Source organism: Penicillium psychrofluorescens (genome assembly GCF_964197705.1).
Source record: "Penicillium psychrofluorescens genome assembly, chromosome: 1".
NCBI lineage: Eukaryota > Fungi > Ascomycota > Eurotiomycetes > Eurotiales > Aspergillaceae > Penicillium > Penicillium psychrofluorescens.
In genome coordinates, this window is record NC_133439.1 from 710,168 (window position 1) to 735,605 (window position 25,438).

At 53.3% G+C, this 25,438-nt stretch overlaps 11 protein-coding genes across 11 annotated transcripts; 4 read left to right on the forward strand and 7 right to left on the reverse strand.

The window, feature by feature from the left end:
* Positions 1-345: 345 nt before the first annotated feature.
* PFLUO_LOCUS245 (uncharacterized protein) lies at positions 346-1,909 on the reverse strand (the record flags this gene model as incomplete). Its single annotated transcript, XM_073779600.1, has 4 exons — positions 346-676; positions 729-1,242; positions 1,312-1,594; positions 1,691-1,909. 4 exons carry the CDS (start codon positions 1,907-1,909, stop codon positions 346-348), a joined length of 1,347 nt encoding a protein of 448 aa, XP_073634343.1.
* Positions 1,910-2,484: 575 nt separating this feature from the next.
* PFLUO_LOCUS246 (uncharacterized protein) lies at positions 2,485-4,713 on the forward strand (the record flags this gene model as incomplete). The annotated part of the gene is made up of 9 exons (XM_073779611.1): positions 2,485-2,771; positions 2,830-2,845; positions 2,943-3,078; positions 3,130-3,487; positions 3,541-3,620; positions 3,674-3,825; positions 3,877-4,070; positions 4,120-4,265; positions 4,319-4,713. 9 exons carry the CDS (start codon positions 2,485-2,487, stop codon positions 4,711-4,713), a joined length of 1,764 nt encoding a protein of 587 aa, XP_073634344.1.
* A 402-nt stretch (positions 4,714-5,115) lies between these two features.
* Positions 5,116-6,594, forward strand: PFLUO_LOCUS247 (uncharacterized protein; the record flags this gene model as incomplete). The annotated part of the gene is made up of 3 exons (XM_073779622.1): positions 5,116-6,089; positions 6,144-6,229; positions 6,281-6,594. 3 exons carry the CDS (start codon positions 5,116-5,118, stop codon positions 6,592-6,594), a joined length of 1,374 nt encoding a protein of 457 aa, XP_073634345.1.
* A 624-nt stretch (positions 6,595-7,218) lies between these two features.
* Positions 7,219-8,606, reverse strand: PFLUO_LOCUS248 (uncharacterized protein; the record flags this gene model as incomplete). Its single annotated transcript, XM_073779633.1, has 2 exons — positions 7,219-7,542; positions 7,608-8,606. The coding sequence occupies 2 exons, from the start codon at positions 8,604-8,606 to the stop codon at positions 7,219-7,221; spliced, it is 1,323 nt and encodes a 440-aa protein (XP_073634346.1).
* Positions 8,607-8,934: 328 nt separating this feature from the next.
* On the reverse strand, positions 8,935-9,369 carry PFLUO_LOCUS249 (uncharacterized protein; the record flags this gene model as incomplete). The annotated part of the gene is made up of 1 exon (XM_073779644.1): positions 8,935-9,369. One exon carries the CDS (start codon positions 9,367-9,369, stop codon positions 8,935-8,937), a length of 435 nt encoding a protein of 144 aa, XP_073634347.1.
* A 959-nt stretch (positions 9,370-10,328) lies between these two features.
* On the reverse strand, positions 10,329-11,534 carry PFLUO_LOCUS250 (Phosphopantothenate--cysteine ligase cab2; the record flags this gene model as incomplete). The annotated part of the gene is made up of 1 exon (XM_073779655.1): positions 10,329-11,534. The coding sequence occupies one exon, from the start codon at positions 11,532-11,534 to the stop codon at positions 10,329-10,331; it is 1,206 nt and encodes a 401-aa protein (XP_073634348.1).
* Positions 11,535-11,994: 460 nt separating this feature from the next.
* On the reverse strand, positions 11,995-13,156 carry PFLUO_LOCUS251 (Autophagy protein 29; the record flags this gene model as incomplete). Its single annotated transcript, XM_073779667.1, has 3 exons — positions 11,995-12,122; positions 12,167-12,862; positions 12,910-13,156. 3 exons carry the CDS (start codon positions 13,154-13,156, stop codon positions 11,995-11,997), a joined length of 1,071 nt encoding a protein of 356 aa, XP_073634349.1.
* Positions 13,157-14,193: 1,037 nt separating this feature from the next.
* PFLUO_LOCUS252 (uncharacterized protein) lies at positions 14,194-16,146 on the reverse strand (the record flags this gene model as incomplete). The annotated part of the gene is made up of 1 exon (XM_073779678.1): positions 14,194-16,146. One exon carries the CDS (start codon positions 16,144-16,146, stop codon positions 14,194-14,196), a length of 1,953 nt encoding a protein of 650 aa, XP_073634350.1.
* Positions 16,147-18,050: 1,904 nt separating this feature from the next.
* On the forward strand, positions 18,051-18,941 carry PFLUO_LOCUS253 (uncharacterized protein; the record flags this gene model as incomplete). Its single annotated transcript, XM_073779689.1, has 1 exon — positions 18,051-18,941. One exon carries the CDS (start codon positions 18,051-18,053, stop codon positions 18,939-18,941), a length of 891 nt encoding a protein of 296 aa, XP_073634351.1.
* A 684-nt stretch (positions 18,942-19,625) lies between these two features.
* Positions 19,626-21,329, forward strand: PFLUO_LOCUS254 (uncharacterized protein; the record flags this gene model as incomplete). The annotated part of the gene is made up of 2 exons (XM_073779700.1): positions 19,626-20,597; positions 20,667-21,329. The coding sequence occupies 2 exons, from the start codon at positions 19,626-19,628 to the stop codon at positions 21,327-21,329; spliced, it is 1,635 nt and encodes a 544-aa protein (XP_073634352.1).
* Positions 21,330-21,635: 306 nt separating this feature from the next.
* Positions 21,636-24,013, reverse strand: PFLUO_LOCUS255 (uncharacterized protein; the record flags this gene model as incomplete). The annotated part of the gene is made up of 5 exons (XM_073779711.1): positions 21,636-22,561; positions 22,624-22,752; positions 23,332-23,456; positions 23,532-23,911; positions 23,972-24,013. 5 exons carry the CDS (start codon positions 24,011-24,013, stop codon positions 21,636-21,638), a joined length of 1,602 nt encoding a protein of 533 aa, XP_073634353.1.
* Between the last annotated feature and the right edge of the window lie 1,425 nt (positions 24,014-25,438).

Below are 25,438 nucleotides of genomic sequence, written 5' to 3' on the forward strand. Positions count from 1 at the left end.
ACGGGCAAGCACGTTGGTGAAAAGAGCAAAATACAGAGTCGAGGGAGATGGGAGAAGGAGAAGGAAAAGCAACAGCCAAACATAGCAAGAGCATAAATAAGCTGGCTCTACTGAAAAGCCAAACCAAACATATAAACGGACATGGATTCTAGTAAGTTAATACACCACGGCCAGGTAAAATAACTCGGCCGCCATTCTATATGGAAACCAACTCTCTCTAATATGCTCGGAGATGGTGACAGCGGGGTATACAGAGGATTCGGAGAGGAACGGACAGAGAGAGGCACACGCTCGAAGAACGTGGCGGAGAGCGGATGGGAGAGAATGAAGGATGGACAGGGAGCACTATGATGAGCTCGATGGTCCATTCGGTGTTTCTTGGTTGAGAACATTGTTCTGGACGAGGTTGCGCACCGCCTGCGGTGCAGCCACATCGTCGATACTGTTCCGGCGCCCCCAGTTTTGCGGCTGTCGGCGGATAAAAGCACCAACAGCACCTAGGTAGCCTTCATGACGCAGGAAGTAGGCTTGCTTCTCGCCCTTGGACCAGAAACGGATGGCGTAGGAGAGCGTGTTCATGGTCTGGCGGTGGCCGCGAATAAACGAGCCGCCAAAGTAGATGTGCTTCACTTGGTGTTTCTCCGACTGGAGATAAGCAATTTGACCAATGTTGTTACTGTCACAGGTCAATACAAGCCAGCATAAAGGATCAAGGGGCAAAGGCATACCTAATGGCATATAGCAAGCTCCGGCTCATGTCTTCGTGGTGGAAATTGACGTCGCCGTTGCTTTGGCCGCCATCTTCATCTTGAAGCAGGCCTTCACCGTCCTCGGCATCTCGTTCGGCGGCATTCTTCAACCGGAATACCTTGCCAAAAGTGCTCGCGATGGCGGTGCTCTTGAGCCCGATCTTGCTATAGTCCATGCCGTAGATGTCTCCGACGAGCATGTCCACGCCACTGTTGTCGCCGCGGTCCGCCATGGCCAGCATGTCGTCAAAAGTGCGAGCGCCCGTCAACAGCGACATGATTCCCCAGAACGTGCCACCGCCAAGATGTGTTCCCCCCACCCGCTGGAATTGCCGGGGGCCCGACACCTTGATCATGGACACCCCGGACCCGATGTTGACAAGCAAATACGGGTAGACATCCGGTCGGGCCTCGGCAAATTGCATGGGCTCGACATCGGCGTCGCTGTAGGTGAAGACTTCGTTGGGGATTTCGGTAATGAAAAAATCGAGGCCTGGTGAGAGGGGGGTTGGTTAGCCTGCATCCGCGCATTCCGTCCGTCCGTTCCGCCGGGCACCCCTACCGATGATGAGGCATTCCATTTCCTCCTCGCGCAAAATATTGACATCCAGCGCCTCCTTGAGCTTGTCGTAGAATTTGAAGGCGCCGCCGCCGGTGGCGACCACGCATAGCTCATCATGGACGGAGCCATTGCTGCGCTCGTGTTCCTCCTTCAATTGGCGAATGAAGTTGATGCAGATATCGATGCGATGGGTCTCAAAGTTGATGAAGTTCATGCGACCGCCATTATCGTTGGCGCCCAGCTCGCGGGTGAAATACACGAGCTTCGCCAGTGATCCGCCGATCTGGAAGATCCCAACCCGTCAGTCTTTCGGCGGGGGAGCAGATTGCGGGGCGGAAAGAAAATTCAGAACAGAGAGAAGGAAAAAAAAGGGACTCACGTCGACCGCGACATGGCTAACAACACCGGTATGATGCGGCAGGCGGATATCCTTGTTCTCGTAGTGAACCCCCTCGGCGTCGACGGGGCTCTTGGACCGGGGCTCGTCGTCGACGATGAAGGCGCCGGTGACGTTGATCTTGACAGCGCCCGGGTTGGTGATGGCCTCCTCGAGGCGCGGACGGGACCTGCGCGACTCGTCCCTGCGATTGGAAGGCATGATATATGGTGGATGGGCAGCAGTTGGCAGCAGCAGAGAACGGTGAAGGACGAAGCTGTCCGGCAGGGCGTGCCCAGGCTTACGGCGTACCGTTCCTTCTGGGCCGAGTGGAACCGCCAGGAGGGCCGAGGTAGTTTACTATGTAGTTTACTATGTAGTATACTACATAGTAAGCTATAGTGTATTCTAATATAGATCTATACAGATCTCTCATCTGCTTTATTTTCTGAACCCATTCAGTACAGAACAATGACAGACTCCCCCCCATTTTGAGAGTGAATAAAAGTGTTGCGGTGCACAACTCCCCATCTATACTTCGTCCCTTCTCAACCACCCATAATAACATCGCCGACTCAGCGATGTCGTCTGGTTTGTCTTCTGCCTGCTTCTTTTCTTCTCTCTTTCTTCCTCACCACCACACACTGTCTTTTACACCTGCTCCTCATCCACTGGCAGTCCTGCCCGTGCATTTGAATACTCTCATCCTTTCCTTTCTGATTCCCTTCTCTGCTTCTTTCTTCTTCCCACAATTTTTCTTCTTCACCTGACCCTTTCTTTTAATGCTTTTATCTATGATGAAGCAGTTCACTGAGACCCCCAGGCCCGAGGAGACCGTGGAGACGCCTACTCCTGCTCCTCCCACTGCCGAGGACGCTACTCGTGCTGCCCAGCAGGCTGGATGGACCAAGCCCATTCCCTTCAACTATGACATCGATACCAAAGAAGTCAGGGAGTGGGCTGCTGTCGCGCCCAAGTACGAATGGAAGGACGAATTCGGCGAGGTTGGACCTCCCGTGCCCGAGCTGGAGGACCAGCTGTTCCGCAACGAATTCATCACTCGCGTGGGATACAAGCTCGACGCGTAAGTAACAAGACTGTCATCTACAACACTACATCTGACCTGATCTATCTGTGCTCAGCCTGAACGCCATCGACGTGACTTGCGAGAGCAAGGACGCCATCAAGCCCATCCTGGATGCAAGTCAACTCTGTCTCCGATATACCTCCGCCTGGCTAACAAACACATACGCAGTGGAAGGAGGCCGGGCTGCACCCCGTCATGCTCGAGAACATCCAGCTGTGCATGTACGCGCGCCCCACGCCTATTCAGTCGTACGGAGTCCCTGCAATCCTCCGCGGTCATGATCTTATTGGAATTGCCCAGACTGGTATGCAGATATCTCTTGGTTCTCATGGATCCTTTTACTGATAGATATCAGGCTGTGGCAAGACGGACGCTTTCCTGATTCCCATTCTGTCGAAGCTGATGGGCAAGGCGAAGAAGCTGGCGGCTCCTCGCCCCTACGCGGAGAGCTTCGATGCTGCCACGCACACTGTTCGCGCCGAGCCCCTGGTGCTGGTTGTGTGCCCTACTCGCGAGCTGGCAACCCAGATCTTTGACGAAGCGCGCCGTCTGTGCTACCGCTCGATGCTACGTCCCTGCGTTGCCTACGGTGGTGCCCCCCTTCGCCTCCAGCGCGAGGATCTCCAGAAGGGCTGCGATATTCTGATTGGTACCCCTGGCCGTATTCTTGACTTTATGAACCAGCCACACGTTCTCTCGCTGCGACGTGTTCGGTAAGTGATGTCGCTACTGACACCCCGCAATGGCTCGTCTAACGATTTACTAGCTACACTGTGGTTGATGAGGCGGATGAGCTGCTGGATTCTAGCTGGGAGCAGGACTTCAGCCGGCTCATGTCTGGTGGAGGTAAGCGTGTCCGACCAATTCTGTTATGACCGTCTCCTAACGTATCTGGCAAGATGTCAATGAGGACGCCGACCATCACTACCTGATGTTCTCGGCCACTTTCAACAGGTCCTGCCGTAAGCTTGCACGCACGTACTTGGGCGAAGAACACGTCCGTATCCGCATTGGCCGTCCCGGCAGCACTCATATCAATGTGGCCCAGCAGGTTAGAATCATCTTGCTCCAGATCACAATCGGATATTGACTATAATTTTAGCTTCTCTTTGTCGAGGACCGCTCTAAGAAGCAGGCTCTGTACGATCTGATCATGAGCATGCTGCCTATCCGTACCCTGATTTTCGTCAACACCAAGGACCAGGTCGACTTTGTGGATGATTTTCTCTACAACATGGGTCTGCCCAGCACTTCTATCCACAGCGGCCGTACCCAGATTGAACGCGAAGATGCCATGTATGTTCCCATGAAGTTCCTGTTTTGACTCGACTAACACAATTTCCAGCCGTGCTTTCCGCACTGCGAAGGCTCCCGTCATGGTCACGACTAGTCTCTCCGCCCGCGGTCTGGACATTGCCAATGTGATGCATGTCATCAACTACGACCTTCCCCGTGGCGACGACGCTATCGGCCAGTACGTCCACCGCATCGGTATGTACTTTTTATTCTCCCACATTTGTAATTCGTGGCTAACTATACATCAGGACGCACTGCCCGTATCGGAAACGAGGGTCTCGCAACCTCTTTCTACAACGATGACGACTCGGACATTGGCAGCGATTTGGTCAAGATCCTCATGGAGACTGGCCAGAAAATCCCCGACTTTTTGCAGCACTTTACTCCATCTGACAATACCCTGGTGTTTGATGATGATAGCAACGACTCCCAAGATGGCGATGCTGATGAGGAAAATGGCACTCAGGGTGGTGGTAGGTGGGGTGCTGCTGAGGGTGCTCAGGAGACCGTGCAGGACGGCTGGGGTGCCGCCGAGGAGATCCAGAAGAGTGTCAAGGAGCCCCTGGTTGACGTTGCGTCCAGTTCTCTGGGTGGCTCGACATGGGCTACCCAGGCTCAGCAGGAGCCCACCAACAACTGGTGAACGGGGTGATGTCTGCCTGGTGACTTGATCTGGGAGGTTTGACGATTCTGATATTGAACACTTCTATTCTTTATTTTTGCGCACTGGATGACGGGAAACCTGGTGGGAGGATTTCTTTTTTCAGTGAGAGAACTTGGCAGACTTCGTCTCTTCTCTTGCTGGGTATTCTGTTGTCTTGTTAGCGTTGGCAATTAGCAACCATTCTTTTACTTCTATCTCCATTGTGTCGTAGGCGCCTGCCCTAATGGCGGGCGTTCTTGCCATTGATATCGGGGATGTCTTCCCCGTCCTCTCTTGCTCTTCCTTCTCTTCCTGCAACTCTTCAACCGACTCAGGCCAACTCCATTCGCTCATTTGAAGAATCCATCCTTGATCATGAAGCATTTCTTATCCGTAAGGTCAATGTCTGTCCTTGCTGTCGCCATCTTCCTCTCCGCCGCGACAGGGTTGGTCCACCAGCTCGTCGAGCACAGCCACTGGAACGAGCTCCGAGATGGCAGCAACAAATCCCCTCAAAAGCAAAAGACCATACCACCTCTCGTCATCGACACTTTTCAAGACCCCACACTTAATGACCTGGGCTTCTGGCACGGTTCCGGGGAGAACCTGATCGTCGAGCACAGTCCAGGCTTCGTGCGCTTCACCCCGACAGATCCAGATCAGAACTTCCACACCCAATTCGACACGCACGGCTGCTTCAGTCTCTGGCCGTGGCAGAATCAGTTCTTGCACGTTGTCTTTGAGGGTACGGATAAATTCAGTGTTTCGCTGAACGAACACAATGCCGAGTGCGACCCCCGTCGTCGCCCATTCCCTGGTGTGCCTGATACAGTGGAAGCTGCTCGATATGTGATGAGGACTGTTGTCAGTGATCATGGTGAGCCCAGTCAAAGCAGAAACTCAACTACTCGACAAGACGAGTCACACATACCCGCATGGGACGCGCCTGGTTCATACAGCAAGACCGAGCTCTACATCCCCATGTCTCATTTTCACATTGCTCAAAACCGTGTGGTATCAGTTTCGTTCCATGGCTTCTACACCCACGAGTCAGTCACTCTGCACCGTGTCGAGATCGTGCCCATGGTTCCTTCGCCGTCGCCGGAGAATGAGTACTTCAAAATACCGAGCAAATTACCTAACGGCAGGCTTGTTTTTCGTTGTTCGCGGCCGGGTTCTTTTGCCTTTGGCATTGATGATGGTCAGCCGCAGCTTGCGCAGCAGGTCATGGAAATCCTGGACAGGGAGGATGTCCGAGTTACTTTCTTCGTTGTGGGTGCTGGACTCCGTGACCCCGAGACCAATTTCACTCAGGTATACCGTGAGATGTTGCAGAAGGGACACCAAATTGCGCTACATTCAAACACTCATCCCAAGTATGTTCACAGTGATTCGAACAGTCCTTGGAAACAGGCTAACAATACCAAAAGGATGGAGGGCCTCCCGACTGTGGGGGAAATCGACGACGAGATCCTCCAGACAATGCAGATCTTTAAAGAAAAGCTCAATGTCGAGTGTGCGCAGCTCCCCTTTCAATTGCTATTCATTCACTCTAACCTATCTGCAGCATCATACTTCCGTCCACCCTATGGAACCGTCGGCGCCCGCATGCGCCAGCAGCTCGCCCAGCATCTTCCCAACCCTTACATTGTCAACTGGACCGTCGACGTCGAGGACTGGCTATGGGCCAACACCACCACGCCGGAGAAACAGCTCGAGGCATTCACCAACAGCGTCTCCAGGGGAGGCAACCTCGCTGTCATGCACTATGTCAACCCGACCACAGTCCAGTATCTGCCGCAGTTCATTCAATTGGTTAAGAGTGCAGGGATGCAAATTATGCGCATTGATCAGTGTTTAGAAGATGGACCGCCGTTGTGATGACTTGTACAGAGTGGGGATTGTGCGTGGGGTTCTTTTTTGTCTCACCCTAATAATTCTACACTATCCTTATTCAGACGTACTTCCTCCAGCTGGAAAGGATAGAAAGCCTTGCACGGCGAACCTACTCTTATCAAATCAGTATTCTACTCAAAACGTACTCCGCAACACAGAGGACAGAGGGAAATACGCCCAGAACAGCGCAGAGCATGAAGAAAAGGTGTATATTGCGCAGAGATGCATGTATAGCAACGACCCTCGTAACGCCCAAAAGAGAACTGTAGTAAGACAAATCCCACCAAATACCCCCAGGCCCGCATTATGCGAGGACACCAATGACAAGCATTTTGATAACCAAGAGAAAGACAACAGGACGGGGGAAAGATGGAGAGCGAGGGAGATGTAGGAAAAAGGGAAGACCGCAATGGCCATGACTGTTGCGATAAAATGCGGCACTGCCACGACACGCCCACGCCATGCTGAAAGCAGTAAGATAGACAAGATGGGAGTATAGGGTGAGAAGGTGCGGATATGTAGGATAGGTGGGGGAGTAGAGAGAAAAAGAGGCAAAGGGATTAGGGAACCAAACAAGGCATACCACCCAGTCATATAACAAGAGATCAATCAGACCCCCCAGTCCGGCACACTGCATAATCCCTTGTTGTCCATCATTTCCCGGATCCTGGTCGTCAGCCAGCCGGACACCGCGTCGGAGGACTTGCCACCGAGACGTGGGCTGCCGCCTGTATAACAGGATCCACCCTTGAAGACGAATTGTACGCAGCCCTTTTGCGCCTCGCAGACCTCGCGACAGTCTTCGAAGGATGTAGCGAATGGCTGGTCGTCTTCGGCGTTGTTGTCCCAGTCTAGACGGGTGGGCTGGGTTGCGATTTCGGGGTAGAGGTATTCGCGGAAGAGATCGCTATGCAGCAAAGTGCGTTTGTTTTTCTAGATCGCATGTTGGGTTAGAAAACGGTAGAACACAATGAGGAAAGGGGAGAAGGGCAACATACGCGCCAGCGCTTTGATTCGAATTCCCACAGACTTTTGATCTCGGCGGGGGTCAAATGGTGCAGAGCCATGGAGGGGAAACACCACGGTTCGCGGTAGAAGCCCTTGTTGAACTCGCTCAGTTCGCCCAGGTTGGAGTTTTGTAGGATCGGCCACGAGAACTCCAGATTGACGCCGACCTCCAAGAGAGCCTTACCCAGCACACAATCCCCCGCCCAGTGGAAGTCCGTATAATCATGCCACTCCTTGGTGTGGGAGGTATAGCTCTCCACCGTACGGGTCAGCGCCGGGTTGGAGAGCACAAAGCCCGACCCGCCATGGGCAAAGACAACATCCGCGATTTGCGTCTCCGTACCCAGATAGTGCGGCTTCGAGGCGTCGTAATGGCTCAACCACGCCAGCGCGGTCGTCCACGAGACGTAGGTGTCTGCCTCCATGAAAATAAACCACTTGGCTTTGGGTTTCGTGCGAAGGGCCTCCTGTGCCATGGGCAGAAACTTCCATTTATCAAGCTTCCAGCCGGGATTGTTGGGCTTGCCGAGGGCGGAATTGGCCACGTCGCTGAAGTCGTCCCCGCCCAGACCCTTGCGCCCTTGTTGGCGGATGCGGTTGTAGATGTCGAAGTCGTGCACGCGATCCCGGACCTCCGAGTCTATGTTATGGAGGACATCCCGGATCTTGACGCCCTCGATTTCTTCATCAAAGTCCGACACGATGATGTAGTCGGGGATGCAGCGGAGGGTGGTCGTGAAGTGGATGGGGACTTTGTCGCGCGACTCCGTCACCCCGGTCTTCATGACCACCAGCACATCCTCGATGCCGGGGAGTGGCGGACACACGGGCTCGGGCTCGCCGGTATACTGGGGTTCGGTGGTGGAGGAGAGTGGTCGTGCTGATGGCGGCTGGAGTCCCGATTGCAGGGTGTACAGATGGTAGAGGAGGAAGAGGACCGCGACGGTGGCGAAGGCAGCCAGGCGACGGCTGAACCGACGAGGGAGCATGCTGGGGCTTAATGAGAGTGGGAGGGTAAGAGATGCCAGACGGACATGCTGAAGATAGGAGGAAAAGAGAAAGGGCTGATCAACACGGATCTGCCATGACGTGTGTCAGGAATCCGACCCACATACATACCGAGTACAGTATCAGAACCCCTTTTTCCACCAAGTCTGAAGACTCTGACAACTACATGATGAGTTTCCGGATTTGAAGCATACCTAGATGCGAGTGATCACCTGACTAGATGTATCTTTTCTGTAGGCTGATTTAGGTATATTATGGGTGCCCAGGTCTCGCCAGGCACTGTTTACATAGCGGGCTTACATTAACCAACTACTCCTCTAGAGTGCTGACACTTCGGGCATCCACTCTTTCAATGACCTCCCCGGTCTCTTCGCTATCCGGTAGAAAGCGATTCACTTGAAACAGTGTGTCCTGGAATATCTCCGCATCTGATGCTTCCGAGACGAGATAGACCTGGAAATCCGGAACCCCCTGTACTAGAAGCATTGGCTCCAGCAACAAACGCTCCGCAGCGGGTGTTAGAACCACATCTTCACGTTGATGACCAGTAAGCCACACGAGAATGCGCCGTAACCCTTGCATAGAGGCAATTAAGGTCCAGACTCGTTCCCATTGCTTATACTCCTGGCTGTCCCTCTCAGCTGTCAGGAAAGGGCTACTTGGCCCAACCTCTAGCGAAGAGATGACTTGGAGTCGCTGAGGCAAGAGGTAGACCGGTAGCAACTCGAGAACGTCCAAGTTCATTCCTATATGGATCACATTTGCAGAATAAAGGAGGTCAATGGCTTCGGAATACCTACGAGATCCCATGTGAGCAGCTCTATTCGTCCTCTTGGTGGATATAATCAATCTCACACTTGTCGGCATGTGAGAAGCAATGGCATCGGACTATAATCCCAGGTATCGATCGATCGCAAACACATTTCTTCACTTCCGCGCAGAACGAGACCGTGGCCTCGATGGCATATGTCGCTGCACCACACGTTTTTCAATTTTCCGGTGTGCGTTTGTCGGAAATGGGTCACTCTTCCGCCCACAATGTACCCGTATATTTGTCGTCGGATCTCAGGAGGGAGGTTCGTGAGAAGCGAACTTCGGAGCTGGGGTTGTGCACTCGCGATAGCTTCGAGAGTAAGCGCTCGTTTGCGCGAAGAAGCTAGCGGCATGGACCCGGGCTCTTTCTTTGTGGATTCACGGCGACGACGTAGCATAGATGAGAAGGAAGGGAAGTATCTGCGGCGCTGGCGCGTCATAGCGGCGGATCGAACAGAATCCGCCTAGTTACCAGCGTGCGGCTTGATTGATAGTGTGTGGCCGGTTACATAAAGCGTGTCAGAAAGAATATGGACAGTGCATTCACGGGCCATCCGATATAGGAACCAGTCGTATAGTGAGACTAGACAGACTAATTAGACTCGGAAGGGAGGTCGAGACAACAATGGGCGCAGCTGCGATTTGCGACCTTAAAATGGGGATTGATAGGAAAGAGAGCCGGTGAAAGTGCTAAATGGAGATTTTGGAAATGTAAAGGAGGAAGAATGGCAGCGCAGCGAGGGGCCAGGTCTTTGATGGTGTTGGAGGATAGCAATTGGGGCGCAAAGGGCCAAACTAGCCTAGAAAGGAAAATAACAAATCCTGATATTAACCGGGCCATACATTCGTTTTCTCTTTCTCTTTTTTTCATTTATTTAATAAACAGTGCGTCATTGCTGATCCCGCTGTGCCTTCTTCTCCACCATCTTTGTATGCATCTTGACCAACTCCGGAATAATCAAGGTCTCAATCTCAACCCCATCGCGACTCGTCCCATGCTCCGCAGCAACGGGGTCCGCCTCTGCATCTGGGGCCAGCACAGAGCCATTCAACTTCTGAGCCTCCGCCAAGCCGACCTGGTCCTCGACACCGGAGATACTCTTGCTACGCCGCGACTTGGGCACGCGGATCCAGCGCTCGTACGGCGCATCGGGGGTGATAAAGACCACCTCCCATTTCCGGGTGGAGAGCAGATTGCCGATGACTAGGTGGTGCGAGTATCGCTGGAGCGCCGTGCGGGACTTGTAGACTAGTAAGCCCGGGTCAGTCTCCAGCTTGAAGGAGACAACCATGCTCCCGTCCGGCGCCCAGCCGTCGACTAAGCGGTGCAGGAACTTGGGCACGGGGTCCAGGTTGATGACGAGCTTTTTGCGCTGCGATTGTGGTTGATCCTCGTTCTCGCCGGTGTAGATGTCATCCTGCCCGGCGGCCTTGCTGCCTTTGTCTAAATGGGCAGGCACCTCCATTGACTGGATCTTATGCTCAGCCATGCGGCTGCGCGGGATGAAAAAGTCGCTGACGGCCGCAGCCAGGTAGAAGAGCGCGTTCGCGCCGAGTGGCCGCATCAGTTTCGCCAGCGACCGCAGCTCGAACATGTACTCTGCAACCGTGGTGAATGGTAGAAGGAGGAGCAGGTTATTCTGCTTGGCGTAGCGGTACTTGCGCAGCACATCGCGCATCTCTTTTTGATACTCGTCGCGCACGACGATACGTCCCTGGTCCGAGGTTGACGGCGCCTCGTCCATAAAATCCAAGAAACAGTTGGTCGAGTGGCTGTAATGACGCGAGTACGGCAGGAGGCTGTACTGGCGGTGCAGAAAGATCACCGCGTATCCTTGCTCCAGGAAATACTCAGCGGACGTGGCGCCGCGGGTACCGGCGGAGAAATTGTCGATAAACCGCACCGTCTGCGCTTCGAGTGGGACTGTCGTGCCTCCCGAGGTCACCAGGACCACGCGCCGGTTGGCTTCGACGTGGAGATCAATGAATGCGCGGGCGAGCGCTTCATGATTGGGGAGATTTTTGGGGGGTGGATATTCATTGAAGTAGACGGATTCGGCCTCGGCCGGTGACATTTCACTGAGGGTAGCGGCCATTTTGGTTCCGGTGTGTGCTTTTGTGGAAGGGCGTGGTATAGCTATCCCACAAGTGAAGATAGCGTTGAATCGAAAAGGTCGCCAGCACACCAACAATGATTGCAGGGTGGGGATGGGATATCAAGAAATGCAGCTTCGCATGAGATAGCGATCCAATTGCCTGTCTGTTGTTGCAAGAATGGATGGCTGCGTCACAGCAGATAAGAATAATACCCCGCTGTCAAGTTTCAATCGACATGATCTTGTCCGCGGGTGACCGGGACTGCCAAGGGAAAGAGTAGCCGTTGGACCGAGTCAGGCTAGGCGTTGGATGAGTGGTGGCCTGCGCCGAGGATGCCGAGGGAGGGGGTCACGTGGGTCCGGGTGCGGTCAGAGTATATACGACTATCTACACGACTACAGGGATTTCTTTGTATTTTCACTTGACATAGTAGATTGATAGCTATTTTGAAAGTTCTGATCACGGCAGGTATTTGCTGCGAAGGGCCTGGCTGATCGTGCTCATCCGGCTGGCCATGCCGCCATGCTGCATGTTGCTCATCAATGCTTCCTCGAGCGCGGATTGTGTGACACTGGCATCTAACAGGGCTACGGTCAATATCGTGGTCAGGGACAATAAATGAATCACTTACCATCAAGGTCACTGAAACTACTCCCCATGCTCGGAGTCCCGTCACTAGCCTCTCGTCCCGATGCGGTAGACTTGCGAGGACTCCGACGAGGCGCCTCTCCTCGTGGATGAGGACTCAATGTCCCCATCGCCTGGCTCGGTCGTCGACTCTCGCCCTGGGGTAGATTGGCAGGGACCCCAGAGCTGACAGAGCTTGCTGGCGAGTCGCTCGTCACCGGTATCCGCGGTGGACGCTGGTGCTCTGTGCTGCGCCGTCGCTCTTCCTCTAATCGAAGAGTAGCGCTGGGTTCTTGTGCGGGCCTCTCCCTTGATGTTGGTTCGGTCGCTCGACTGAGTGGAAGGAATGCAGGGGTATCATCATCATCATCATCGTCATCCTCGTCATCGCGTAGACCGGCCCGATGGGTAGAGAATTTTCCGAAGCGCTTGAACCGGGGGCCTTGTTTTGTGTCGTCTTCCTCTTCTGACTCTTCTGAAGAGGAGGATGTAAAATCCTCTTCCTGGAGTGGAGGCGATCGCAAGAGCGAACTCGGTGGTGGCTGTTCACGCCTTGTGAATGACGACCGACGGCCAAATGAATCCCAGCGCGGCTCCTTCCCTTCTCCCGTTGGAGTGTCGGTGCGCGATGGATCACGAGAACTGCGGAGCTGGTTGATCGTGGTGGTCGAGGTAGAGCTCGTGCGCCGAACACCGCCTGCTGCGCGGTTTGTTAGATGATGTGGTACATGGCAGGAGGATACCTACCTCGTAGTGGCAGTGTATCGTTCTGCTGCGATACATGCCTACTCGGGCCACGGGGTCCCTTCTGTGGCTGTCCGGCCCATGCGCCGCTGCCAGATACCGATCCCGGTGCCGGAGACGGAGAAGTCGACTGCGTGGTGGGGACTTTACGCATTTGGGCCCGAACCTGGGATAACTGTCGGTCGTAGAGCCATGCTGCTTGCTGAAGCAAAAACTGCAGGGTAACATCAAAGCTATCCGCACTGTACATGATGGGTTAGCAGAGCTTGGGCGGCTTGGGATTATGAGGTATAGTTTTACAGGGCCTTCCCTGTCCGATGTGTTAGCACGAACTCATTCACGGGAAGACGGAAATTGCTCACAGTCTATATCATCACTCTTTGATGGGCGCGAAAGGATATCCCATAGTGCTTGGTCTTTGGACGCATTCCATTCAATCTGGGCAGGTCAGTGCATGCCAGAGAGCTTGACGGGCGGGCGGGATCCTTACAGGTGGCGGATCGACGAAATCGCCCCGAGGGAAAGGCAGACGGATGAAAACAGTGAACTTGGAGTCAGCTGGGTCTGCTTTGGTGGCCATCTTGATTTCTTCCAGGGCTGGCGATCGTGAGCAGAGCTGGAGACGAAAGACGAAGATGACGACAGGGCGAGCGGATCACCATTGGCTGGACAGGTGCGTGTGTGTAGTCATCAGCAGTGTGTGTTCGTACGCATATCGCGGTGTGAATGGGGCGTCAACCAGCTTGATTTCGGCGCGTTTCAGTCAGACATAACCGTTTTCGGGCTTAATAAGGTTCAGACGAACGATGGGGGTATCAAATTGTTGAGTATGGGCTATATAGGTAGTTAGATGTGCTACGGAAGCGGTGCGTCGCAGTATGAAGTGAGGTCTATGCAAGACATGAAGATTCGTTTCGGGGATTATTATTTGAGAGAATCGAACAGAGGTCCTTCAGTACCATGCTCATCGCGAAGAATGCAGCGTCAGTTTGTGTGAAGTACTTGCCCTGCGACATCGCCCTGGACTTCCACCCGTCGCGACTTTTTCAGGCGACTCCTACGCTGAAACCGACCTCTTCGGCCGCCTCCACGGACACTGTGGTCTGTTGTGGTATGTTGGCAAGCATCTGCACCGGAATCCGTGAGTATTCGTGCGCCCGGGTCTCTGGAGTTGGCTTAGGCGGGTCTTCCCCTGACCGGATTTATTATGCATGATACCTGGTTAGAGTGCATGGTGCTGGTCAAACACGATCAGCTTGCATGACGATACGACACCCGCAACTTCTCCTACAGAGAATAACTCGACCAATCATCTCGAAAATCCTTACTACCATTTTTCGAGGGCCAGATAGAACGGAAGACTTTCCAAAACTCGAAATCTTGAGGGTGGGCCAAGAATTTGGCTTCTTTTTCATCGAGAGCCAATCTTCTCCTCTGCCGCAATTCCGTGACCGTAAAGTCTTCTGTGTCGTCCCGCGGCACCCGCTCGAATAGCCATGACCGAGCCAAATTCTGGACGATCGCGGCGAAAGTAGGTGGTAGTCTGGCGGCAGTGCCGTATTCGCCCGCTCCAGTCGGCCACAGTTTGAGTCGCTCCAGCGGTCTGCCGGTTTTGTTCTGGCTGATGGTCTTCCAGATGGAGCAGGCCAGTGCTTCGTCCACTGCGCAATTGATGAACGTTTCCTTCAACTCACCCCTCTTCAACCACGGGTATCTTCCAGTCTCTACAGGCTCTTGATCCCTCAAATCGAAATCGGGCGCATATGTAGGATCTCGAGTCACCCGCCAATTCGAACATTCCAAAAGGAGGGAAAGAGCTCGTAAGTTTGTCATCTCGCCGAAGCATCTGTAAATCTCAGCCTCGGATGCACTGGACTTGTTGCGCTTGACTAGGATTGTGAGCTCTTCTAGTACTGGACACTGAGCTCGAAGCTGCAAAACACAGTCCTTCGTAAAGTGAAAAGGTAGATCCCGTAAATCACGAACATCGACACCAACAGGTATTTCCTCGAAAGGATGCAAACTGAGTTTCCTAAGCGTCTGTCCATGATGAGCAAGAACACCATCCATGATTTGGTAGTCAATTGGCCCGCCGATGGATAGTTGCTCAAGAGATTCGAAAGTTCGGAAAAATGAGATTGCGTGCTCTCTGTAATGTGGCTTTTCCACATTCAAGTCATCGCGTGTAATATGAACGCTGAGTGATTTGACGTGCGGAAATGACTGAGTCTGGACGATCCACTCCATAGTCTCGCCGCTGAGTCCAGATCGCATCATACCAAGGCATCCGTCGAGAGTAAGATGCTGCAAACAAGTGAAGTCGATATGTCTGGCCCAATCCTGTAGCATTTTCGGAGTTTTCAACCGCGTATGTCCTTTTAGCGATAGTGACTTCAACGATCCTCTTTTTCCACGAGAAAAGCCCGGGAGGCTTTGCCACGACCCTCGAGGTAAAGTTGACCTCAAAGAGCCACCAGGAAAGAGGTTCAGGACAATGACCTTATTTAGGTTGGGGGCAAGTCCAGTAACTAGTTCCATCATAGCCTCTAGGTTGAAATCGTCGTCACCATCACTATCGCGTTGAGCACAAGCGACCTTCACCGTATAGAGAGAGGGTGATGTAGCAAGCTCCATCTCGTAAGAATTGGGAACACCCCAAAGCAAGGTCCGGAACTTGAATGTGAGGTGATGAAGCCGGCACTGAGGGTGCTGCTCGTGGAGCATCCTGAGCAGACTTGGCGGAAATTGACTCTGACAGTCAAAGACAAGGTCTTCAAGCGGAATTTTGGCTCCGAGCAGGGTGACCAAAGGAGCCCACGCCATGTCTTCTTCTGACGACCTCTCGATCACACTTTCATCATAGACTGCATACATGCCCTCATAATTGACTGGATCCTCGTCCAGTACGTTCTCAGAGTCGTAGGGAAACGACCAAGGCGTGTGTGTGGAATAACCTTCGACCTGCTTGTCTCTGAGCCTCAAAGCTCCCGTTACAGTGATTTGTCGGATGCAGCTGAATGAATCGGTTCGCGAGAGAGCTTCGCGAAGTGAGTCGACATGGCGCCGCAGGCCTTCATGATTATGGACCGTGATACAAATTCGCTGAAAAATGACCGGAAGTGAGGCTGCGTGGCAAGCAGAGCTCGTCAAGCTGAAGGCTTGAAGGCTGGGCCGATGTGCCGTTTCGAGACAGCCTGCGATATGCTGTAGCAGCTCGAGCGGCAAAGAAAGGAGAGTCATCCTGTTTGTGACTACAAGAGCAGCTCGATTGTGTTTGCGGGAGAGATAATACGGAGGTAAAGTGAAATCAGTTCGCAAGTTATAGCGCCAAAACTGTGAAAGAGCGAGTAGTTGAGCTATAAAAAGAAGACCGGAATCTGGTCCAGGCGTCCCCGGGAGCCCTAAACGAGTTGACGCAAGAGAGAGCTCTAGCAACGTGGACCTCTACTAGCATAGAAAACGTTACGTCATGAGGCGATTGATCAGCAAGCTGACCGCCGCCTGAAGCAAAAGGAGTGCGAACGCAAATGCATATCTGAGTTAGCAGCCTGCACTACACTGTAACTTCCCCCAGAAGCCAAGGTCTCGCACAAGCAAGTGTCTCAAAGCCCACCCACAACGTGTCTACAAGCATCTCTACCTTGTTGCTTTATGACTTCTACAGCTAGCATGTGCCCCTCCTCGCACGATATTAGAAACATTGCAGCGCATGCATAGTGGTTGCATTTTTGGCGCTTCCCAAAGACAGCACTTGAAAATTGTTGAAGGTGTGCGATTGATCGACAGTCTGGAAAAGCTGAGTTCTGCGTTCTTTCGGTCTTGACGGCAAAGTTTCTCTCACGCCTATCCGTGAATCATTCTGTTTCGAGGCTCGCGCTAGTCCTGCTTTTGTTTCGCGTTCTTTTCGCGACGTATTAGTTGTACCACTCGCTTTCCTTCAGCAATCCAGCTCTTTGGAGTCATCTTCTCGTTCCAATCATCTGCTCATCTGCTCCATCATTAGCGTAAACCTCATAACTCGGGAGAAGGGTCATGTCACGAACAGAACTCAGCAAACGACGGGGGCCAGGATTCTACAGGAGGACCGCAATCAGCACCCCAAGGCGACCAAAGGCTGAATTGAAAACCTTCAAGTCGCAGGAAATTTCGGCATCGCAGTTCGAAAACAAGTACATCCTCAGTGGCTATCGACCAGAAAAAGCAGACCTATGTGGAGATTTTTGGCAGTCTCACCTTCATACACAATGAGACTTGCAATATTTACACTCATCTGATCGGGGCTTTGCTGCTACCACTTGTTGCAACTGTCTCCGTGCAGTACTTGGCAGGGACTCAATTCCTCGATGTCTCGATTATGGACTACGCTATGTTTGGAATCTACTTCTGGTGTGTGGAGGTCTGTTTAGTCTTGAGCGTCTTTTACCACCTGATGCTAGCCCATTCGCCTGGCGTAGAACAGTTCTGGCATGGAATGGATCTGTTTGGCATTGTCATTGCGACAGTGGGCACGATCTCGTCCGGCATCTATTACGTCTTCTTCTGCGAATTGAGCTTGCAAAAACTACACTGGGCTATTGTCAGTCTCTTCAAGTGACACTCAACACACCGTTCTGGCAGACTGGTGATACTTGATGGCCCGCTTACATAATTGGCAGATCTTAACTACGGGCTTTGTGACTGGCGTTCTCATCTCGAATCCTTCACTCAAGACGCCGCGCTGGCGAAAAGCGAAGGTAGCCGCCTTCGTTGTTTTTGGCTCTTCATCCCTCATACCCCTAGCGCGTGGAGTCCAGCGATACGGGCTGGGATACATGCTCCAATACTCAGGAATGAAATGGTATTTCCTTGAGCTTTTTCTCTATACTAGCGGAGTCGCTCTGTACGCGGTAGGTTTGCATGGTCATAGCCTATTCCCGCTCCCTGGAATGAACCTGACGACCATCCGCAGTTCCGAATTCCGGAGCGTTTAGCACTGGGAAACTTTGATCTTTTGGGGAGCTCGCATCAAATCTTCCATGTCGCGCATCATCGATGCCTCCGGGAGGGAGAATCGGCATTTAATGTCCAGCCGAGGCACATTTCAATCACTCTTTCTTCTCTTTTTTTTTCTTCTTTTTTTTCTTTCTCTCTGCCCGCAAACCATCATGTCTCTCTGGCAATATATTTACCACAAATGCTTCGCGGTGATTCTCCGTACCCTCACTCGGATCCACGGGGTCGTCCGGCGGGTCTCAGTGCGCCCAGATGAAGTGCGCACCATTTCATCCCGGGATGTGGGCAGAACCCTTACGGTGCACGTATACCGCTCCGGGGCGTCTTCAGGTCCCTCGCCCGTCCTGCTCAACTGGCATGGGAGTGGATTCATGGTTCCTTTCCAAGGCAGTGACGATGAATACTGTCGGCGCGTGAGCCGCGAAACCAGATACACCGTGCTAGACTTGCCCTATCGCAAAGCCCCCGAACACCCGTTCCCCGCGGCACTCCACGACGCCGAGGACGCCGTCAACTACGTTCTAGGCCGACCGGACGAATTCGACCTCAGCGATGTATCGATCTCGGGATTCAGCGCAGGAGGCAATCTCGCCCTGGCGCTCTCCGCAACGTTGTTTCCGCCTGCTACGTTCCGCTCCCTAGTCGCAATGTACCCGCCTCTCGATCTGCTCACCGACTCTGGAGCCAAGGTCGCACCAGATCCGTCCGGGCGGGTGATACCCGTTCCTGTTGCGCGCATCTTCAGCAATGCCTATGCGCCCACTCAATACGATAGACGCGATCCGCGCATCTCACCGAAGTTTGCGCCGTTGGAGAACTTCCCGCGCCGCCTGCTGATGATTACCGCGTCCGGCGACTCCCTTGCCCCCGAAGCAGAGGACTTTGCACACCGGCTCCAGCAGCAGCCGGGCTGGCATGTAGTCTCGAAGCGCATGGAGGGCTGCAATCATGCATGGGATAAGCAGCAACCAAAGCCGGGCACGCTGCAGCACCAGGCCAAGGACGATGCGTACAATCTGGCCATCGAGATGCTGAACGGGTAGTTCTGTAGTTACGTACTTCTTCGGCGTGCCTGTCCTGGCCCACTTCTCGCGGACCGCGGTACTGCTTTGGATTGGTATAACCCTAAGCCCTACCTGCCGAGTCGGGCAGGAGAACTGGTGGGAGTTTGGGCTCCTAGGAAGGATTCAGAAAGCGATAATTCGACAGGCGTCATGGTATTTCATCCAGTGTGCTCTGTATGTAACCCGTGCCATAATTAGTTCGTTTTCGGATTCCATCGCAACCTGTCATGGAGGAAGTGTGCCTCGTGGATGGAACCAAGGACCGGGAAGGCGTGGGTCGGCGGAGCAAATAATTCCAAGACAGCGCAGGTTTGTCTTGGCTTTGGCCCTCACTTTCCTGATTGTCCTTTTCGCCTTTAACCCCCAGCCCCAACCAACCCCTTCGTGTCTCATCCCTCGCTCCCAAATATAACGCATGCTGTGCTTGCGCATCCTCTCGTCCACCGGGCTCGACGTACCGTGGACGAGCCAGTTCCTTTTCTAACGTTTGGTTCACCTCCAGCCGAGCCGGCGCATTTCCTCTCTACCCCGGTCTCCCACCTCTCCCGCCGTGCGCGCCCGCGGGCCAGGCGCCACGTCAGTCCCTGTACAGTACAGAAAGAAAGAAAGAAAGAAAGAAAGAAAGAAAAGATAGAAAAAAGGCAGGCGGAGATAATGCAACACATGGAGCCGAGTCCAACAGCCCTCGGCCCCATCCTCGACGAGGGCCAATACCGATGGGCAGTTCTCCAACAGCCCTCCGCCGAGGCCGAAGAGGCGCGGGCGCAACAGCTGGCCGATGAGGCGCGGCAGTTGGGACTGAAAGTGCCGGAGATCGAGGCATCGGCACCCCTGGCCGCTTCAATCGCGTCGGGAATGGTCGATCTTTCCTCTCCGGTGGTCTCGTCGGGATCCTCGACGGATCGCAATTCCATCTGCGGCGATATCACCCCGTCGCGCGAGCCGGCCTCGCACTCCCCCTCGCCGCTCGACCCGGTCGTCTCGTCCTTCTCCGAAATCACCTTCGCCTCCTCCGAACGTGTCAAGCCTAGCAGTACGCGGTCGCTAGCCTCGCTGTCCACCCGTCCAACCTCCTACTGTTCCAGCGAGGGCAAAGCGAACCACCATGGCGGCAGCTCTTACAACCAAAGTGAATGGTTCGCAGCCAGGAAAGCGAAGCGGGGTTCCATGCTCAGTATCGCCTCCTTCGCCTCGTCCTCCGATAAAAAAGAGAAGCGGCGAAGCAGTTTGAAAGAGGCGATTGGGCGCATATATTTCCGCAGGAAACGGGCTACGTCGGCGGTCGTGCTGCCGCCTGAGTCGCGCGTCACCGTTTCAAAGGGCGAAAATGGAAGCGTGGAACGGATATATCTTGAGTCCAAGCCAGACCCCAGCCAACGTCCAGGAACTGCTCCCGGCGGTAATGCCGATGACTCGTTTCTCCAGCTGGAGATCCCCGTCTTTGACAAAGAAGCTCTCCAGAGGAGCGTGGATGATCCACAGCTGAGCGAGATGTCGGAACGGCACCGTTTGGAAAGAAACCGGCACGTGGCATTCCAGGAAGCCTCCCTCAGCCTCCTCCGACGCCGGCACCAGGCCGTTTTTATTGCGCGGCAGTCCGAAAACCGGCGTCTGGTGGAAGAACAGGGCGAGAAGGTTCGATACATCAGCTCCCCTTGGTGTTTTTTTTTTTTTTTTTTTTTTTACGTTAACGGATGTAATTAGAATATTGCCGTCGCCGCCCGGATCGAAGAACGCCAGCTCGCGATAGAATTAGAACAGCAGCGTGAGTTCGAACGCGCCAAGATCAATTCGCGCACACGCATCAAGCACATGGAAGGCTACTTCCGCAATGCCAGTCCGCCTCCGCCTTGCTCACCCACCGCTCCAGCGACGGAGTCTTCCGAATCTATCCCAAGCTCCGATATGACCACCCCGTCGCCAGCACGCCGTTTCACGCGCCAGCACATGGAGCAGCTGGAGCAACAATACCACGACCACGAGACCATGGATGCGCTGCACGACGCCCGCCTCAAGGTCCTACGCGAACGCCAAGAGCTCAAACTCCAAGAAGCCATTGCGCGCATGGAGCAGGAACTCGAGAAGATGGGCCAGCAGCATATCCAAGATATCAGCAACCTGCAGGACGAGCAGCAGCGCGAAGTGGCCTCTTTCCTACAGGCGTTGGATGCGAAAAAGACGGCTCTTCGGCACCGCTGGCATCTCGAAGAAGCGATCCTCCGTTGCCAACTCGAAACGCAGCATGGTCGGTTGTATGGCCCGCTGCCTCCGCTGACATTTACCGGCCAATCTTCAGAGACGACAGCCAGGCCGCCGATCTATATCCCGGAACGTTCTTCGTCTCTGGCTGGGCCGCCGCTTTCGTGAATTTCTTTCTCGTCGTTTTTGGATATATCCCATTTTCTGTGATACCCATTTTACCTCTAGTGTCGTCTGTCTTTCTTTTCTTGTGATGCCCATTTATCATTGTTGTAATTTTTTTTTCTCTATATATTGTGCTCTTCATACGCATTGCGGCGGTACTCTGATGATCATTCGTTGTGCATAGTCGTGATCTTGGTATATAGGTGCAGCCCATTGAATAGAAATTTCATCTGTTTAGTTCTGATCCATGGATTATAGTTAGGTATGGGGTATCTCGAGTATTGCATTCATGTCTGTTCGTTTCGAAAGCTAGGCAGCCTCACGCAGTCGTTCGAGAATAGTTTCCACTCTCCCACCAGAGCCAGTCATAGCCTCTTCAGTCTTCTTATCTCGACCCTGGTCCCCAATCACAATGGCCCTCTCCACAAGACCCGTATTGGACAACTTGAACCGCCCAACCCGGCCATCTTCCCACTCTAGCCGCACATACCGCGCCTCCAGCGCCGTAGACGACAGAGAGACAACCTCAGTGCCCTCAACCGGTGTCGTGTTCATATTCGTGCTTGACTCCATCAACGCCAATTTCTCACGCAGAAGATCAACAGCATCAACACGGACATGCCACGCCACAAGCTCGCGGCGCAGTTGGCGAACGAACCCGCGCACGTCCTGTTTTCGCGCAGCCTTTCCCGACTTCTGCCCCGGCTTTGAAGAACCGTCCTCATCATCCTCTTCTTCGTCTTCGTCGGGGTTCAGATTCTCCCCCCGCTCCACCCTATTCCCACCGCCGTCGCGTCTAGAGGGCGGCAGATACATCTGCTCCAATTTCGCAATGGAAATAAATGCAGGCACGGTGTGCCTATAGACGCGCAACAGTTCCCGAGGATGCCCCGCACCGGCATCGACACCGGCACGTCCGCGCGCGCGTTCCCGACGCAAGAGAACATAGTACGGTTTCGCGAAACGCCCATTACGCGCGCAGACATCAATGCGCAGACCTAGTATGTCCCCCGAGGACGTAGGGGAGGGATCTTTGAAAGGGAACGCGGTCGTCCCGAAGGCGATGCGATGGTGGTTCGAATCGGAGTGTGATCCTGCTGCGCGGACGAGGGGTGAGATGGAGGAGATGTTGTCGAGGGATGTTGTGACTCGTGGTCTTTGCAGGAGTTTTTGGATTGGGTCTGAGGTGAGGAGGCTAGATGTGAGGACTCGGCGGCGGCGGTGGAGGGCGCGGACTTGTTTGGGGTGTTAGGAGGATGTTTTGGTTGGTTTGGGGATTAGGGGGCGTTGGGCTTACTTTGGGTGCGGATGGAGGTGATTTCTGAATCCAAACGCCCCTCGCGGGGGTCCGGGGATGGGGACGGAGGTTGGTTCATGGTTGGGTTGGAGAGGCGAGGTGAGGAGAAGCTGTTGTTCTGTGGATCGCCTGTCCATTGTTTGTTTGGGCACGTGATCTTGTACATCCCTCCACAGTGCGCGATACTAGTATATAGTGGACCCGGGCATGGCAAAGATGGAACTACTGGACCCTACGGTGAATAGACATTATCTCCAGTTCAACACAATCGGGTTCCAAGATAGATCGATCTTTCCATGCGCAAGAGGCGATCAACAACCGAGAATTTTGCACGCGAGATCAGGCTTCTGAGAAGACTGATTATGCGGTCGGTCATGAATCATTTAGTGGACTCAACCCGAAAGTCTTTCCACATCCGAATTCCATCAGGAGCTGCTGCGTTCGATGCCAACTCAGTATCTGACCGTCCATCTATACCATCGTCACTCCACCTAGTTATCTGGGAGGTTTGACCTTTATTCTTCGTCCTCTCCGATGCAATCTCACTATTGTTCGTACCCACATCCATGCGGGTAAGAGAATAATTTTGGGTGGATCTTTGTCGGCCACTAAACCCTTTCGAAGCCCCGGTGGTTCCACGTCTTGAAGAGGCCAGCCATCTTGCAGGAAACACCATGGAGAAAACACGACGGAGGAGTGGTAGATTACCCGCGACGATGGCGATTTGCTCTTCGACAATGCTCCACATCAAAGGAAGGGGCAAGGTGTATGTCACATCGCCGAAATTGATGTGCAGGAGGCTAACCACGCGGACCATGCTAATGGCGCTGACGCTGTTGGTTGAATGCATGTTAGTCACATACTCGCAGGTATTACCGACTGTTAACAGAAGAGCAGTTGGCACTTACAAGAGTCCCAGCGAGAATGCTATGATCAACCCCACTCTCCGGCCGATCGGTAGCTGTAACGTCCAGATGTACGGGATTGGCAGTGCCATGACCATGAAGTCGGTGACCATGTTCAAGACCCCGGCCACCACAAAGGCAGCGTTCCGATTGCCGCATTTGCCGCCTGGCAGCGTTGGGTTCCAGTTAAACTCGATTGGCTGGCAAATAAGAAACGACTCTAGAACAATACTCAGAGCCCAGGCCCATACGATCGTGCCTGTCACGTAGATTGCAATTCTCATACTCGGCTTTGAGCCGAAAAGCTTGAAGTAGAGGATCATCATCGATGTTTTGACAAGGGCGAGACCGACCCCGTAAAGTGCTTGACAGATAATAATCATCTGTAAAAAGCGATATCAGTTATTGGTCTTCAAATGTGAGGTTTCGTCAATCGCTCATACCTTCAGTACAAACTCAATGTCTGCAAAACCGACATAAGTCATGTGTGGCCCCAATTCTTTTTCCATCGTGATAGCATGGTGTCCCACGCCTCCTTTTGTAACAGCTGAGAAAGTCCAATTGTGAGTGGTCATCGTCTTCGTGGTCAAGAAAGAAACATACTTAAGATAACAACTATCGACGATACCATCACCATGGACTGCACTTTTCGTCAGGCAGAGCCACCAACCGAGAGAAGTCAATGGACATACCAGTGCAACCAGCATGCAATAATCGTCCAGCCCCAAGCTGATATTTCTCATTTTCCGGGCTGCAACCCGGAGGATTGTAGTGAAGATCGAGATCCATCCCAGAACAATTATAGCAATCACGATGTCCCTGCCATCTTTCGATTCGAGTCCATAGTTACCCATCGCGACACAGTGATGCAGTGTACCTGAGTGAGCAAATGTCGTCTATTGATAGGGTTGACATTATCCAAGTTTATACAGGAGAAGGAACAGAGGTCAGAGGAGCAAATTTCCATTAAGTTTATGCCCCGGTGCCCGACCCTTCTCGATCCCAACGTCTCCACAGCGGGAACTCACGGCTCGTTTACCGGAACGATAAACTTACTATGCTACGAGGCCGATCACCGCACTAGACAAACGCCACATCAGACGGTGCGTTTGAAAGACCTCCCAAGGTTTGCTCCTAGATTGTCAACAATAAAAAATATCGGGCCGTCTATGTTCGTGGCGAGTCAAAGAAAGACTGAGTCAATCCAGGAACGTCGTTCGCAAGGGGCCCGAGAAAAACGATGCCGAATCCTATTGCGAATTGACTCAATTCCAAGTTGACGGCAAGCTTAGATTTGCGGCAACTCATTGACACACAACGATCGGTAGGCACTTGGGTTGACCCACTAAATGTGGAGTGTTTCGCTTTCGGTACCGGTAGTAGTGCGGGGCGATGAAATAAATCAGCGCTAGTAGGCCCACCCAGCACTACTTGCCACGAACATGGTAGATTGCCAGATACCGGTTCTTTTATTGTTGACAGCATGTATATCATCTCCATTTTCGAGTCAGATTCAGGAGCGCCCCCAATTCAAAACTTGGCATGGGGTTTCAAACGCAGCCTTGTCAACATCTCCCTAGCCTCGATACGATGAATCCCCACGGCTGCAGAACCGCCGGAAGTTCACGGAGTACCTGCACGCAAGACTAATGCACTCAAAACTACTAGTTGTGAAGCATAATTGATTATTCGCTTCCACGGATCTAGCCTAGATCGCCTTCTCCTTGGATCTATGACCACGCCATTACCAGGTCGTTACCGCGCCGTCGGCCGCTAACGCAGCTACTGGCGAAGTAGCTTTTCTAGTCGTGTCCTCTGGGGCTGATAGGACCATGAGGGGTAACATATTCAGGGAAATCCTGAAACCCTACATTCTGTGTCCCTTAATTCTCTCATCATCTGCAATTTCC